The sequence below is a fragment of the Acanthaster planci genome, linkage group LG01 (assembly GCF_054643075.1).
Source record: "Acanthaster planci isolate LZ-2023a linkage group LG01, COTS_SCS, whole genome shotgun sequence".
NCBI lineage: Eukaryota > Metazoa > Echinodermata > Asteroidea > Valvatida > Acanthasteridae > Acanthaster > Acanthaster planci.
In genome coordinates, this window is record NC_141777.1 from 12,301,743 (window position 1) to 12,317,933 (window position 16,191).

At 39.7% G+C, this 16,191-nt stretch overlaps 2 protein-coding genes across 4 annotated transcripts; one reads left to right on the forward strand and one right to left on the reverse strand.

The window, feature by feature from the left end:
- Positions 1 to 4,278: 4,278 nt before the first annotated feature.
- On the forward strand, positions 4,279 to 8,899 carry LOC147800389 (protein SPATA45 homolog). The gene is made up of 2 exons (XM_087138589.1): positions 4,279 to 4,638; positions 6,447 to 8,899. The coding sequence occupies exons 1-2, from the start codon at positions 4,380 to 4,382 to the stop codon at positions 6,467 to 6,469; spliced, it is 282 nt and encodes a 93-aa protein (XP_086994715.1). The 5' UTR covers positions 4,279 to 4,379; the 3' UTR covers positions 6,470 to 8,899.
- Positions 8,900 to 8,935: 36 nt separating this feature from the next.
- Positions 8,936 to 16,183, reverse strand: LOC147800390 (putative deoxyribonuclease TATDN3). 3 transcript variants are annotated; one of them, XM_087138583.1, is made up of 9 exons: positions 15,979 to 16,183; positions 14,485 to 14,517; positions 13,723 to 13,842; positions 12,604 to 12,705; positions 12,160 to 12,269; positions 10,931 to 10,986; positions 10,423 to 10,535; positions 9,787 to 9,861; positions 8,936 to 9,104 (listed from the first exon to the last, which is right to left on the reverse strand). In XM_087138583.1, the coding sequence occupies exons 1-9, from the start codon at positions 16,057 to 16,059 to the stop codon at positions 8,961 to 8,963; spliced, it is 834 nt and encodes a 277-aa protein (XP_086994709.1). In that variant the 5' UTR covers positions 16,060 to 16,183; the 3' UTR covers positions 8,936 to 8,960. The 3 variants fall into 3 exon arrangements, with proteins under 3 accessions (XP_086994709.1, XP_086994706.1, XP_086994704.1); XM_087138580.1 differs by having other exon boundaries at positions 9,787 to 9,864; XM_087138578.1 differs by having other exon boundaries at positions 9,787 to 9,867.
- Positions 16,184 to 16,191: the final 8 nt, after the last annotated feature.

Consider the following 16,191-nt stretch of genomic DNA (forward strand, 5'->3'; position numbering starts at 1 on the left):
GAGCCGCAATTTGAGATTGGGATCCGTAATGGTTAAGGTCACCCTTTTTGATTCCGAGTGCACCTTAAAACTTACTCCAGGGATGGCGTTTAAAATAAAATCAAACCAATCGATTCCGTAGTACCCGGTAGACACCACGATGCTTCCTCTTTGCGACTCTGGCAACGGTTGAGCCAAACTTGGAGCTAGCAAAGCATATATAGGTTCTTTCATTCCCGTCAAAATAAGTTTTAGAGCCGTCTCTTTTCTTCTTTTTTCGTTTCTGTCCAAATTTGTATCCCATTGAATGTCGGTGTCTTGCGCCACGTATAAATATTCAGCTTCAAACTGAATGTTTTTGACCCGGACTACTTTATCGCCTTTAATGTTGTTAATCTCGTTTTTTAATTCAAACGTTTGAGGATTTTCAGTCAAGTAAAACGTATGCGTTTCCATTTTTAAATTAAACTATTTTTAAACTTCTCCATAGCGTTTTCCCAGTGCTTATCCGAGACATCAAAAAGTTCTTTCACTTTAGATTCAGTTTCCCCAGTGACGTCTTGATAACAGACTGCAATTAAAGCCTTCAACGGTTTACCTCGAGAGATATTACCATTTAAAACTTGGTTCAATCGATATTCTATTTCACCCGCTTCGCCGTTTTGAAAAGAAAGATTATACTTCTGCAACGTTTTTCTCGATTTTGGCGGCTTGGGTTTTTTCCAAACGTGATGCTTGTAATACCGATCTCCCACTTCTGCAGCGTCAAACGAAGAAACCCACCCAAAAATTTGACCGCAATGTTTACACGTGTATCTTTCACCCGTTTCAAGTATTTGGTGATCGCAAGGTGGCCTCGGTTGAACATTTCTCGTTGCCCCAATTATGTGTACTTCCTTTAGATTCAGCAAGTGGCAAAGTTCCGCATCAGTCATTTTATATAAAGAGATTATTTATTTAAAGCAAAAAAATTTAACCCCGGTTAACTAACCGAGGTTAAATTGACTTTCACTAACTTTTATTTAACTCCCTTCGGTCGTACTCGCTCGCTCTGCTCGCTTTTAATCAAACGCGTCCAAAAGGTAAGGTTTTTCTTCAACCGTTAGCATAGCCGATATAACTCTATACCTAACACTCGCACCACAAGAAAGTGAACCGTGCGCGCCGTAGTAAATATCTTTAGGAGAGATCAAAGAGATCGCTTGGCATTTCTTATTAGCAAAAAGAGAGCGATCAATTTCTTTAAACGATTTATCCACCAAAGAGGCGTCATAGGCGATCTTAACGTACATCCTATTTTTATCGGTATAAGCCGGCTTAACTAAGTAATTAATTTGATCGGGTATGTCGTCTAATCTCTGAGACACCTTAAAAGAGTTACGCGTAATCACGGGGAGGTCTTCCAGGGCCTCATCTGTTAATTTTTCAAAATGTCTGTAAACTGAATCATTTATACGTAATAGCAGCGATTCAGTATTGGGAGACAGTTGATAACAAATTTGTTTTTGGTCAGTAGGTTCCTTAGTACCATATTTGTAAACCGGGTTTATACCGTAACAAGGGTCTTCGAGCCTAATCAACAATCGTTTATGTTGGCCCTCGTGAGAATAGAGAATCTTAGAAAAATTCTTTGCGGGTCTTAAAATGACTAAATTTTCAGGGTCAAAGGGACCGTAGGTAATTTTTGGGTTTTTGTTGCCGGCATTTAGACGTTTGTGATCATTTGAGACGATATACATGTTCTATTTATAATAAGGTTTTTTTAAATTTTTTATCATTTTTATTTAAAATATAAATTTTAGATCTGTGTCATATTCAATAATGAACCCACTTTTATATAGAACTGAGTCAAGTTTAGTAGCTGAAATGGGTAATAATTCCCCCTTTCGCACAGGTCTCAGCTTTTTAAACTTACCATCTACGCGCGCTACATAATTATACCCATGCAACTCTACACAATTTACGCAACAAGTACAATCGATACAACCAAAACACTTGATACAACTGTTACAATTGTGACAGTCCTCGCAATCATTCAACGCGGTTGAATAACTACAGTCATACGAATTAAAACAATCTACGCAATCTTTACATCTACCACAATTGATGCTAATGACGCAACCCTTACATCTAACGCAATCTTTACAATGGCGACAATTCTTACACAACTTACATTCGACGCAGTTATATAAATTTTTAGAAGCAAAACAACGAGAGCAATCTAAACAGTCCGTCAATCTCCGAGAACTAATAACGTCTTTGCAAAAATAACAATTCAAGTTTCCAGTTTGTTCTTCCATTTATACAAAGAGCATTTACTTAAGACGGTTGTAAACATAGCGTGTTTTGCTTTGAACAGAGCCATGCTTTAAGTAGAGGTCCAGAGTTCAGATCGGGCAGGTCGAGACTTGTTCGCAAGGGGAAATCCCTTTTTGTTTGTGTAAGTCAGTACCAGTCACGAGTTGTTTAGTCAGCCGGGGTCAAAAGGTGAGCGAGCGTAGCGAGCGGTGCGTGTGATGGGTAAAAGAGATTTTGGCTCAGAATGTATATATTCGCCCGGTATTTTAGAGCCGGATTTTTTGGGTCGATGAGGTACCGGGGGAAATCTGGAATTCCAGATTTTTAGGGGATTCCCCCGATTTTTTGAGTCGATGTACTACCCAGGGGTTTTTGCTAAAAACGGCAGAAAAGGGCGTGTGGTCCAGAACTGTCAGTTCTCTACTACTCGACTTCAGAACACTGTTCTCAGAACAGGATCACACACCACCTCCTCGTTAGGGTTTTACAGGAACACACGGAAGAACTCGTGAGATTTTTATTTTTGAACCAGCCGCAAAAAAAAAGCGAAATGGCTTACAAAGCCAGAGACAATGGAAAGTTTACAAAATTAAAAACTATTTTCCATAACAAAGAAATGAATGTTCCTTTTTTGAACAGAAATTAACTCTGTCCAATTTTCTAAAGTTTACTTTGAAAGAACGTACATGGATGCTGCCATGTTGCATGCAACAACCTACGATGACTGGTTGTACGTAAGCGGCGTTCGAGCGTCCAACTAACGAGCACCAAATTGAGCTGTTCGTGAACATACAAGAACATGCCGCCCGAACTCAGCATATGGTTGCACTCAGGTTATTTATGGTTGCACTACAGAAAATACGCGCCCATAGAAAACAGCGCAAAATCGGACCGAAATGGCGCCGCCTGTTGACTCTCGTGGAGAGGTTGGCCTCCATTTTTCATCAGCAGTAACACTATGTGCTCAGCTCTGAATGTAGCCGCCCACCTCTATCCAAAATAGGCCCTCGATTTGGGGCTTTTTGTGAAAGAAATTCCCCGAACAGTAAACTATCAGTCCCAAATTAAATTCGCGATCTATAGAAATGTTTCCAAGTACCCTCCTGATTATGGCATGCCTTATTGTAATATCCCCGAGAGATCACAAAATATTAATGAGCTCGCGTGCAGAAATACATGGAACATGGTGGAATAGATAAATACCCTAACTTCAAAACATTAGGAAAAATACTCACGAGAATCTAAGGCGTTTCAAATGCACTTCAAATTAAAGCCCAGTTCATGATTTTCAAATTTCCATTCATTAACCGATGACCTCTGAAGATATTTATTTGAATTTTTATCGCTGGAATATTCTTTAACTGTGCATAATTAAATTCCTTATACCGAGGGGTGAATTTGGCCACGCTTTTTGATTCAGTCACGAGCCGTCTGTTGCACAGACATATAAACGCAGAGACCACCAGGTCCTATTCAAACCTACAGGGGTTTTCAAGTTCGCGACCTGCGCGACGCCCGTCAAAAATCAAAACTACGAGGCAAACTCACTCCTCGATATAGGGAATTTACGCACAGTTAAAGAATTCCAGCCATAAAATTCTACGAAGCCATTTTGATTGAAAGAAAAACCTCTTACTTAATCTGGCCCAGAGGGATTCAAAACAACAGTGCGGTTGGAACAGTTGAAAAGAAGAGATAGCTGTACCCGGCCGGGATAAGAGCAAAAAAGGCGAACGTATTTGGGAGCACGTGTAAAAAAGTACAGGCACTGAACGTGCTGCCATCTATCGTTTCGCCGTTGTTTGGCCATACTTTTTTAAAATCATGGGTATACGCCCAAGATTTAGCGGTCTATGCGTTTTTGTCTGCGGTCTGTGGTACCAATCATAGACTTAACCAACGGGTTGTCAATAACGCCCTCTTTTGATTGCACGGCGAGGATAATGATCAACCGTTGCTAACGAGCGTGGGACCGGTTGCTATGTGTAAATAAAGAGCGTCCTCAATTGACAATATTGAAGCATTCACCTTGTACGAAGTGGTTATATGTGTACGGTGTAGGCCCAGATTTCTTTCCCGGACTTTTGAAAAAGTTCTACAACATGTCCAAGAATACGGCCCAGAGCGTTGACAGTCACCAGTCAAACATGTATGAGATCAACATGCAACGAGAATCGTGGTGCACGGTGGAGATGAATAGTCGGCAGGACTGGTGCAGAGCCGAGCGGAAACACAGCAAGAACGCTTTCAAAAGCACCGTGTTCAGCGAGGGACAGTCACAACCCGAAAGCGATTCCCGCTGTACCTTTGAAGTTAACGACAAGACGCACAAGGAGCGGAGGCATTTCCCGAACAAATCATGTAAGTTCTTGTGGAACATTGTGAACTCGATTACCATACAAAATAAAAAGGAGCAAGCATTGCCCCTTTTCCTTCCCACAATGCCTTTCTACTATTGTGCAAAATCACCCATGCAGTATTTGCGATAAGACTTAGGCCTGGGCCTGTGTAGGCCAACTGCAGGGTGTTGGTCACCTTGCCCCATTTGAATCTGAAAATTGCCTTTTGCCTTGTCTTTCTGGCCACTAGTACAAGCTTTCCGTTTCCACTTTGGCCCACTGAGTTGTCAGGTTGTGCTTGATTGTTTTTGAAAATGTTGATAGCAACGAGCAGCCCCCAACAGAATTAGGCCCCTATGATGATTTCAGATGTAAAATCACTAAATGACAAATTTGGCATAACCAATGCCCCTTCTGTATAGATGGTGTGGATTAACACGTTAGAATTGCACTACACCAAATATGCCCCATAGAAAACAGTGATAGCGCCACCTGTTGACTCTTGGGAAGAGGGTGCCCTCCATTTTTCACTGGAAATTCAGTTATGGCCAGATGATCACTTTTGTTTCAATTTATGGAGGTCAGCCACAATTTTTTATTATACTTGCCTTTCCCCAAAGATACCCCTAAAATAGTAGTAAAACTATACTGTATGGTACGTGTATGTGCTTCGCTCTGAATATAGATGCCTGCCTCTATCCAAAATAGGCCCGCAATCTGGGGCTTTTTGTGAAAGGAATAACCCAAACTGGAAACTGGAAATCAGTCTCAAATTCGAGATTTATAGAAATATTTCTATGATTCTTCCTGATTTTGACATGTCTTATTGTAAACATCCCGTGGGAAAATCAAAATGTTAATGAGTTCGCGCGCGCATAAATACAATGATTTAGTGGAATTCACCCTTAGCCCTGTGACAGTGGATTTGATAATAAAATGGAACTAATGAAAGAAAGGATATAATTGATTTCAACTGTCATCAAACTTTCCCCCATAATCTCTCATGAATCAACCCCGGTCTTTTCTTCCATTTCAGTCCTTCCATTTGAAACATTTCACTATAGGAGCAGTAAAGTTTTTGGAATCCATTACCAACAAACTTGACTTGTAAATTAGACAGGAACACAAAATTGAATTTTAATTAAAAAAACACAACAAAGACATCACCAGGCAGCGAGAGATCATCTTACCAGTGTGAGCTGTCTGATACTTGAGATTGCTTGACATTACAAATGCAATATTCACATTACGTGATCGATAAAGAGTTGAAGTAAACCAAAGGTTTCGATAACTAGTATATTTTGATGCAACTAAGTATGTGCATTACAACACTTTTCAACATAACTTCGCTCCTAAAGGCAAAGACCATCGCTGACTTTGCCAAATCGAAAAAATTAGATAACTTTGTTGCCTGGCCATGTTACTCTATATTGCATTACTTTGCATAGGCTTGTAGGCAGAGATCTTATTGACGATTACGTACATGTAAGCTTTTCTTTGGCAAATTTCCTTAATTGGAATCTTTTGGGCATTAACCGCCCAGGTTGCAGTATCTGCCTATAAGTTCAAACTAAAAGTAATGTCTGGGGGCACACATTTTTTCAGGGCAAAACGAGAAAAGAAGTTACAGCTACATAGCTATTATTCACAGATTCCAAATGGAGGGAGCACATGCATCCACTTGGCAACCCCCCCTCCCGTTAGGGCAAAGTGAAATGGGGTGAAACTGTAAAGTCAGGTACTTCACCCACAGCTCAAGCCCCTTTGTCTCTATGATTTAATTGATTTGGGTAATGCTAATCAAAAACCATGTAATTGCTTATTCTACAGACTACAGCCATCTAGCAATTTAACTGACAAACAGTGGGCCATGTGCAACACTTAAGTGAATGGGCAAGCTTCAAGTCATCTTCACTGGACACTGGGCTGACGAATTGGAACTTGGTCATACGTAACTCTGCTTAGTTTGAGAAGAATATGCTGGTGGGTGCTGACGCAGAATTAAACTTCCTGCTGGCCTCGGCCCGTGTTATATTTTTGGTCAGTTTTGTAGTCAAATCATCACAAGGCCTCATGAGACCATCAAAAGACTTCCAAGAATTCCAGTCAGGCTATTTAAGCGCACTGCAACAAGGGCATCATTTATTTTACTTGTAACTGTTTGTGTGGACATCTTAAAGATACTGATTTTAGTTAATTAAGGGGGTAATACCTAATCTCTGTTTACTGCTGTATTATCATTGGAGGTCGGCTTTTATGACTTTAACTCTATCACTGTAGGTAGCTCTGGCCATACATAAGTACATGTACAGGGCGTACATTACTAGAAACTGGTTTCACTGTAATTTTCTTTAATCCTTTGAAACACTGCATAACCATACAATCAAAGTGTACATATATTTTGGCTATAAATTGCTTTTCATTTGTATTTATTTTCTTTAAAATGCTTCTGAGAAGTTATGTAAGGGGTGAGATTTGTCCAGAATTTTCTTAAATTCCAGATTTCTAAGCATCAGTTTCCTGATTTCAGGACCTTTCAACCAATCTTTCTTAATATCTTGAAAATCCTGAGTTGACCACAAAGGCGTTTTCTGAACTTAATATATAAGCTGATGTGGAATACAAGATATGGGTGTTTTTAGGATGCTTTCAGGCAAACAAAAATGAATACTACAGACTCTATGCGACCCTCAAAACGTCTGGTTATTATTTTGTAAAGATTTTATTTCCTACAACACAATGTGTAAACAATGTACACATCAATAGTTGACCTTGCAAAATCTACATACATTGTACATTGTATATGCAAGATTGTGACAAGAGCATAGTATTTATTCAAATGTCTATCAGGAAGCCAATCAGCAGGCCTATTCTACATACATGGAGCAAAAGCTTAACCACCATGCGGCAATTTATGAATGTTTTGTTAAATACCACTTTTTAGCAAAGTTCCACTAGTATGGTTAAATACATGTACATGTGCATACAATGTACATGTACTTTGCTTGAAAAACAGTGCAAATACATGTTCATATTTTGGGATATTCATGTAGAGAAATGCATATCAATTTTCTGCTAGTCAGACTTTTTACTCGCAGTTCAAAATCTGAGATCTAAATACTTAAAGTTTTGCAAATACATATGCTAAGGCTTGCACATGTTGAAGGGAGCTTTCTTTTTAATTTTAAAAGTAACGTGCAGCAGTTACACTGTGCATGTCTTTATTTTTGTCTACCAAAATGCTCGTTCTTTTATCCATACACGCAATGTTTGCATTTTACATAATCCAACATCTTATTGCTATATATACGCACATGTCAGTGTGAATAATTTGCAGTATGGACACACATGTATGGCTTTTATGCAAATTACTGACACAATTAAAAATATCTAACGGTATTTTCAGAAACAAATGAATCATTACATGGTTAAGATCCAGTGCTCTTACTTCATTGAACTTCAAAACAAAGTTTTTCTTCTGGAATATATGCATATTTTCAGTATAAACAACAAAAATGGACATTTGGATCCAAAGTATTATACTAGGGCAGGAACGTCATGGAGGCAACAGCGGCATTGACCTTGATGTCCTTTGTCTTTGCCTTGATGCCCACTGAAATGTTCCCAAAGACAAGCCGACTTTCTGATACAAGCACCTGCTATAAAGAAATCGCATTGCCCCATGAAGTACAAAGTTCCCATCCATGTACAAGTTCAGTTACAGTTCAAGGGTGGAGATATGTAGTCTCCGAGTATGAGGGGGATAGATAAAGATGAACTCCGTTTGTCTAATTTTTCACAGACCATGGAAAATTTAAGAAAGGCAAGGGATGTTTTACTTGTTGCCCTTTTTTCCCATCTATTTTTACATGAATGTCAATGCACAAGGTCACGTTAGTCTTCTTTGTGACAATTCTACACGTACTCAAACTGTGAATGATGTTTACATTTCATATTAGAAATATGAAGGGGTATTCTACCTGTACAATTAATCCAATCAGAAAGTTGGAAGCATACCAGTATCTTTTAAATGTATTTATCAGTGCCTTTGTATCCCGTTCTGCCAAGTACTGGAACTTACTTTCACAGTAGTTTAATGAAAATGGCCCCAATTCATCCATACAGCTGGATTCCCTTTTTCAAATTAAGCTTCCAAATAAGCACTTTGATTGGCTCTGGTCTAAAGATATTCTGCTCCTCAGTGTGACAAACTACATGTACAGTAATAAACATTATTAAATCATTGTTTGCATTTGTGGAATAAATTACGTGGAAGTACAGTACATTGAATGACTTATGTGCTCATGATTTTATGTACTCGTCTGCAAAGGTGTCTCTGCTCAATCACCTGTGTATCAACCTGTGCAGTTTAGGGAACAATCTCAGGGCATTCTCAGTCGTAATCCGCCTCACCTCCTCTGCTGACACACCCTTCACTTTGGCAATGTAGTCACAACTAACGGAGATATTCTTGGGCTCATTTCGAGTCTGTGTCAGCAACATCAAAATAAAAGGAACCTACAGTCCATCTCAACTGAATGCAAAGTAGAAAGAGAATTAAGATGTACAACAGCCCCCCCCCGGACTAATTTTCCTCACAATAATGGTTTACATTCTGCATGGTTATGGAAATGGCTCTGTTTGTAAAGAATGAAACACTAGTAGACTTTTTTCACCCACATGACTGGACTGTGCTAACTATAAACAATATCCACCACCTGTGGACCGCTGTAGTCACAGCGATCGCATATATTCCTACGGGCAGCTTCAACCACGTGCAAGCGCATGTGCGAACGCTGCATGCCTGACTAGTTTATCTTGAATAGGTAGATTACCATCACAACACTACGCACTCATCACCATCACAACACAACATAGGTCCAGCATGATTGTGACATCACTGGAAAAACGTCTATAGCCTAACGCTGAACTATGGCAACCGCCAATATGTGGATATTTCAATTAACTGGTGAACTATAGGCCCAATGAAGAGTAGGCTGCGTGTACACGAGGGCTGTCAGATTTCTATGAAACCAGCTGTTTTCTTATATGTATTCAAACTCCTGCACATGCGTGAGTTTGCTTCCTGTACACATGCTACTAAGATGCTACTCATCCCTGAAAGGAGGGCACTCAGCGAATTAGGAAAAATTTGGTCAGATGAAAGTACCTGTTTTTCGGCGGCAAGTGCTGGGGAGTCGGTCTCCAGAAGGATCCTATCCAGAGGCAGTTGGTTTACAAGTTTCTGCTTCTTTCAAGAAAGGGAGAAAAACCAGACCACAAAGTTGTTGAGGCTGAAAGAAGTTTTCCATCTAATTACCCAGGAGACTTTTGTCCCAAACCGTCCTTGGAGTAAAGACCTTTTGAGGTGTTCAAAGTAGAGAAGTGGATAAAAGTCTGTTCTACAAAATACACACCCACACTTGCATGTATTTCTGTTATTTCAGCCTATAGCCAATGCCTACTCTTTCAATTGAGAAAACAGCGCAAATTAAGAAATGGCTTGTCAAATTTTTTAACGTATGTATTTGCAGGGACTTTTTGATGCAATTATCATAAAACATGGTAACTTACAAGTCTCATCAGTACAGAGTAACTTTTAAACAATAATTTTAGAGGTTGTTTATATGTATGAGTGGGGGGTCAGTCAAGGGATAATGGTGATGTCATTCAGTTTGAGAATGTTTCTATTCAAAACTAGTCTTTGCATTATATTGTCACAAAATTGACCTTTCCTACAGTGTATATAACAGTAATTTGGGATGGTGTATGCAATCTGCATTTTCGTAACAGAAAAAAGAGGTACCTGTTCACTTCTAACTATAGAGGGCGGTATGGAGAAGTAGTACCCATTTTCCACACCTAACATGGCATTGGAGGGCTTTCCATCAAAGGCATGGAGTAAGACATTTTCTGCCCCTGGTCAAGGAAAGAAGGAAAGTGTCTGTATTTAGTTACTCATTACAGTTTTATTGTATTTGCGTTTCAGAAGGGAAGAAAAGCAGGCCTATCAGCCGCACTTACGAGAAGGCAAGCTGTAAGAAAACCAACTGAGACATAAGCACAGTTACCTAAAAACATGGAGACGTCTTTCCACTGAATATTTTTTATGTAAAATAACTGCAGAGGAAGCAACATATGGTACCAAATGGAGCTAGATGCTGTAACATGCAAAGTCTGTAACCTGCAAAACAGCACCTTGTCATACAAGTGAAAACTGAGAAAGGAATACAGCTTCATTTGCTGTGAGCTAAACATTTTGTCTACTAGTAGATTTTCAAATTAGTAGTCAAATGGAGAAGGGCCCAAGTCACCTTGTTCTTTCAGCAGGCTTATTGTTGGTCTTCCAGCTGATCTTGAGTGAACATTTCTGTAATAAATCAACATTCTTTATTACGAGTCAAAATACTGTTTAAGTCAAGGATTACACCTAAACTGCGGTAAATGTACCGGCTATAGTTACTTAGAAGAATGTCTTCAACTGCCTAACCTGGTGAAGCAATTTGATTCTCACATTTTCCAGCCACAGTCTCCCCAAATTGGCTCCTCAATCCCTCTGACGCATGGTACAAAGATATTTTGGGATGATACACCTCTAATAACTTTAAAAATTGAGGCATTGCCGATGTACCAGCATTGTAACGACTCCAACCAGCTGTTTGTTTCAGGACCACTCCTCTTGAAATTGCCAACGTGTGAAATGTTCAACAGTTTACATGTACATGTAGCTACAAGTGAATCCACCTTACACCGGAGCCATATGGTAAATGCAAAATGAAACAGGGGCCAACTCTATTCTGGCCGAAAACAGCACCATCATGTTCATCAAAATGGCAGCAATCTGAAGGTTGTCTGCCCCTGAACGTGCAGAGAATTCCATTCAAGAGTTTTGGGGAAGTGGGGCTATTTGCCACCCTTCCAACAACCTACATGTACCTTCCAAATAAAAACCCAAACTAACAAGAAAAAAAGAAAATAAATGGAAAGATCGGTAGAGGGGATAAAATCACCAAGTTGCTTGGAAACATCTCAGAATCGACCCCTTTTGCCATCGATGGTTCTTCAATGTGCTGCTGCTGAGTTTTCATTTGCCTCACTCCCCACCCCACCCAGAAAAAGCTCTTTTCCCAATTCCGGCGAGGACCCATGTCATTCTTCCAGTTTCCATGCCATTGCATTTAGCAGGGTCTACAGCTAAATTAACTGGGACGGTGTAGGGATGAAACACTATGAACATGGTTAGAAGAAACCATGTAGATTTAATGTTTCCTGAGTAATGCAGAACTATTTAAGAGTACACGTATGAGCAGTACCAATTCATGCGCCAGCCGGCACTAGGTAGAGAAGACAAGTTGTTCCAAGAAATCTCAGACAAGAATTTGGGGTCATTGGTGTGTACCAACAGCATCTTCTGTTCCCAAGATAACCACTCTGAAGTGAACAGATCACACTTGAAGTGAACAGATCACACTTGAAGTGAACAGATCACACTTGAAGTTAAGGCCAAGTCTTCATGCAATGTCCCCCTCTTCTTTCTACTCACAGTGGAAGGTGCAACCTCTTGGCCAGCTCAACCTGTCTGATAAGAACCTCTCGCTGTTCTTGCTTCTCCTTATCAGTCTTTACAAATCGAGGTGTGAAATCCAGTCCTACCTTGATGATAACATCAATATAAAAAAAAAACAGGCAAAGTCCACATAGAAATTCAAGCACTCGTAAAGGGGTTCTACTCTTTCTGGGTAACCTCTGGAGGAAGGAATTCTTTCATCAGCCAATGCAGTATGGTGTGCCTCATAACACTAAACATACAGATCTTTCTCTGTTTTTTCAGTGCAGACCTACATGTACCAGTTTGAGGTGCTATGTTATTGTTTGCTAAACCTTTTAAGCTTTCCCTAGCCATCAACATTTATACAGTACAGCCTTGCCAATTGATTTAAGACTTCAAAAATCCTGCTCCGGCAAAACTGGATCTGGTTCCACGTACCTCGCCAATTGCAACCAACTCATCACTGTGAGCTTCAATGAACTCAAGAGCGCCCTCAAGGTCAGAATGACGCACCCCTCTCTGCTCCTTGGTAGGATCACCCTACATAAATGAATAAGGTACCACTTAACAATCAATTAATGAGCGGCATGTAAATCTGAGGATTGGGCTTCAACCAATATCTACTGTGATCTTACTCCAAAAGTAAATGAATGTAATTAATTTCAAGAAACTTACAAATAAACTGTAATCGTACTTTCAATTCTATCATAATCCACTGAATACTTGAACATACATCCTTCACGAAGTTAATGGAAAATCTGTAGTATCTGCAGTAGTTGCCATCCTTTATTATGTATTTTGAAATGTTAACTTTAAACCATGCTTTTCACCAACTGCTTCTGTTTTTTCTTGATGGCTCTGTACGCTCACAAAGTGATTCCCACCTGCTTTCTAAAACTTTGGGTTGAAGGTGAACCCCCCACCAAAAAAAACCCTATCCCAAGTATTTCCTGAAAAGTGCAAAAACTGTCTACCAATTTCCGTTCAGCAGAAAATGGCAGGCACTTCCCAAAACATGTTTGATAAACATGTATAGCCCCGTCATATCTTTTGGACCAAGCAGATAATCTATGCCGGACATGGGCATCAACAGGAATTCTCCTGGGGGGGGGGTGCACAGCGAGCACTCATTGGCAGCAAAATGAAAAAGCATCACTGGTGAAAGGGTCCTCTCATTTCCAAGCAAATTGGCAATATCAATTTCCTTTCCTTCCTTTTACATTCTTGTTTCTTCACACCCCTCTGATCCCCCCTTTTTTCTTTTTATTTTGATTGTTTTTTCGGGGGGGGGGAGTGCCTCCCTTGCCCCTCCCCTTCCTAAGATGACTACATGTACATTGTATGTGCTATAAGATGGAGGTCAACTGGCTGAAGGCGGGAGTAACACACACAAGCATGGGAAAGGGCAACGGCCATAGCTTCCCTCCATCGTGTACGTATAGTGCCTATCTCCATATTATACCCATACCTCACAATAACAACCAAGGGCCTGATGAAAAGAGATTGCCCCACTTCTGTTTCTTCTCACGAAACCAGACTCAGACCACACATATTTACCTGAACTGGGTGGACACCTAAGCAGGGCATGATGAAACCTGCATACTGCTGGCTGAGTTGAAGGATTCGACTGAATTCACCCTGATGCTCGGCAACGACAAGGGCAGCTCTCACACCAGCCTGTTTAAGTCAAAACCAAAAATCGAGTCTTTTATTGACCATGGTTACGTGTCAGACTACAAGTTCAGTTTATACCATGTACATTGTAAAACCTTTTAGTCTCAAAACTCTATTTACCCTGTTTATTCCATTAGATACTGGTTTTAATTTCAAAGGATTCCTCACTATAAATATGCAACCATGCACATGTATTAAAAACAAAAGATTTAAAACTTAATGCACTACTCAATCAAATCTGCTTTGCAACTTTTTTCAATCAATTTCATTATCAAACTTCTTCCTTCAAATTTAGCCAAGGCACATTGACTGAGAGGAAAGAATGCAAGGTGCTTCATGGCTTTACTACTGAATGCCGGTTTGGGCCAAGAAATGCCTGTAGTGGTTTGCGCATACATGTAGTGTGGAAAAATGCTTATTTGTACTGTGCACATGGGTGATTTTGCAACTGAATTGTTGATGAAGGCAGAATTTAAAATCGTTGCACTTATAGGTTGGACAAAGCTACACTTTATATCACTAACACTACTGTACATCAAAGGTGAGAACAGATTAAAATTGGACACATATTTACAAATAATATGATATCAATTGAAAAGAAATTACAAACAGGTTCTATGTACGAGAAATAATATCATCATTTACCTGTTTTGCTCTATCAATCACATCTCCAATATCCTAATAAACAAGAGAAAGAAAGTGAACCAAAATGTTAGAATGTCTAGTTGCTATGGCTACAGTATAAACCAACACTCCCATTCACATTCAGGCAAATTAGTTGTACAATTTGAAAATTTATAACAATGCTTAGACTGGAAGTTCAAAGAATTTTTTTGAGGGGGGGCATTGAAAAATAAAGTACAAAGTGTTTAAAACTCTCATACATGTACCTGTAACATGAAATGAAGTCAAAACGTACATGTAATTATCATGTTCAGGTACACTTTAAAGTCATAAATTTTTGCAGTGTTGAATGTGGTATCCACCTCTGTCCACTGCCCAAACTTTGCAGTACTGACAGCGATACTGTATTTCACACAGTATCCATATACATGGGCAGTACTTGGGCATTAAAGTAACATCTTTCCCAAAATGCATGTACATGTATACTCGATCCTCCTATTTCTGTGCACCCCCTAAGGCTTTGAAACACGAAAAAAAAGAAAAGTACAATGCAGTTGAAATTTTAGAGGTGAATTTATTTTTACAACTCACAGTCTATTTTTGAAGCAATTCACACAAAAAAGTTACTTCATTTTGTGCCAAGGTGAAGGCAGCATTTATGGGTTCAACAATGTGTGTGCAAATCTATGCAAGCTGGCACTCTTTGAAACCTACGGTGGCCAAGATGTGCTACACAAGATATACATGTACTTATCGAAAGGGCGAGTCCTGGTGTTTGGCACTGTAATAGTACATATCCTTTGAATTTTTAAAGCAATTTAAACAGTTTCAAACTTCAAATCTTCCAGTTTAGTCATTTCCATTTCATTTGAATAACTTTCTTAAATCAGTTACAGGGAAATAAATGTTAATAAAGAACAGTATTTTTATGTTTTAGGCCTGTAACGTGAGGTTCCCCAGTCAGTCAATATTTAAAAGTCTTGTGTATAACAAATTACAAGTTTAAAGTCCCTTCGTGTGTCCTTTTCTTATTTACATGAACTTGTCAGTTTTGACAAATGACAGTCTTCACCAGCCCAACACTAAATATTGCACCTCATATGCTCCAGTGGTCTCTCCCCTCTGTACACCTATGACTCCATATTTATATTGTAATCACACTAATGAACAAATACATGATGTAGTTTTGAGAAGACAAATACAAGTAGCCTTAATGTTCATTGAAACTCGAAATGACAGCACATACTTCCTGGGGCAGGTAGGCCTCATTCATGACATGTCATTCCAACATTTACTGCCACCAACTGAACCACCAGCACACCTTTTACTATTTAGTGAACAACCAAATCCTCATCCACACCCCCTCCCACATGTCCCACAGGCCACACCATTTGGTTTCTACATGGAGGAACGGTTTTTACAATGTACATGGAGGCAGGTCGTTGGTTTATCCCATGATGAATAATGATCAGACATGTCAGATAGGTCTCATGACAGATAAAAATCTTAAGTCACCTCAGTAAATTCTTGAGCAGCCAAGTGGCAGTGTGCATCTATGTACGAGGTATTTGATGAATCCTGACATGCCTGGTTCATGCTGAAACCTTACGCCTCAACCAGCCCAACTTATCAACACTAGCCGAGACTGCGACGGCAAAACACAACTGAAGCATTATGTGTACATCGTGTTGTCACAAACGCCGCACACGTACGCAGGCCATGTTTGGC

Excerpts from the sequence above, each read along its gene's own strand:
- LOC147800390 (XM_087138578.1), bottom strand. The coding sequence starts at position 16,059 with ATGAACCAGGCATGTCAGGATTCATCAAATACCTCGTACATAGATGCA. Across the intron at positions 10,536-10,930 it reads AAGCCTGCTGAAAGAACAAG|GGGCAGAAAATGTCTTACTC; the intron begins GTGACTTGGGCC and ends TTCCTTGACCAG. Across the intron at positions 9,868-10,422 it reads CTATAGTTAGAAGTGAACAG|AAGCAGAAACTTGTAAACCA; the intron begins GTACCTCTTTTT and ends CTTTCTTGAAAG.
- LOC147800389 (XM_087138589.1), top strand. The coding sequence starts at position 4,380 with ATGTCCAAGAATACGGCCCAGAGCGTTGACAGTCACCAGTCAAACATG. Across the intron at positions 4,639-6,446 it reads GCATTTCCCGAACAAATCAT|ACTACAGCCATCTAGCAATT; the intron begins GTAAGTTCTTGT and ends CTTATTCTACAG.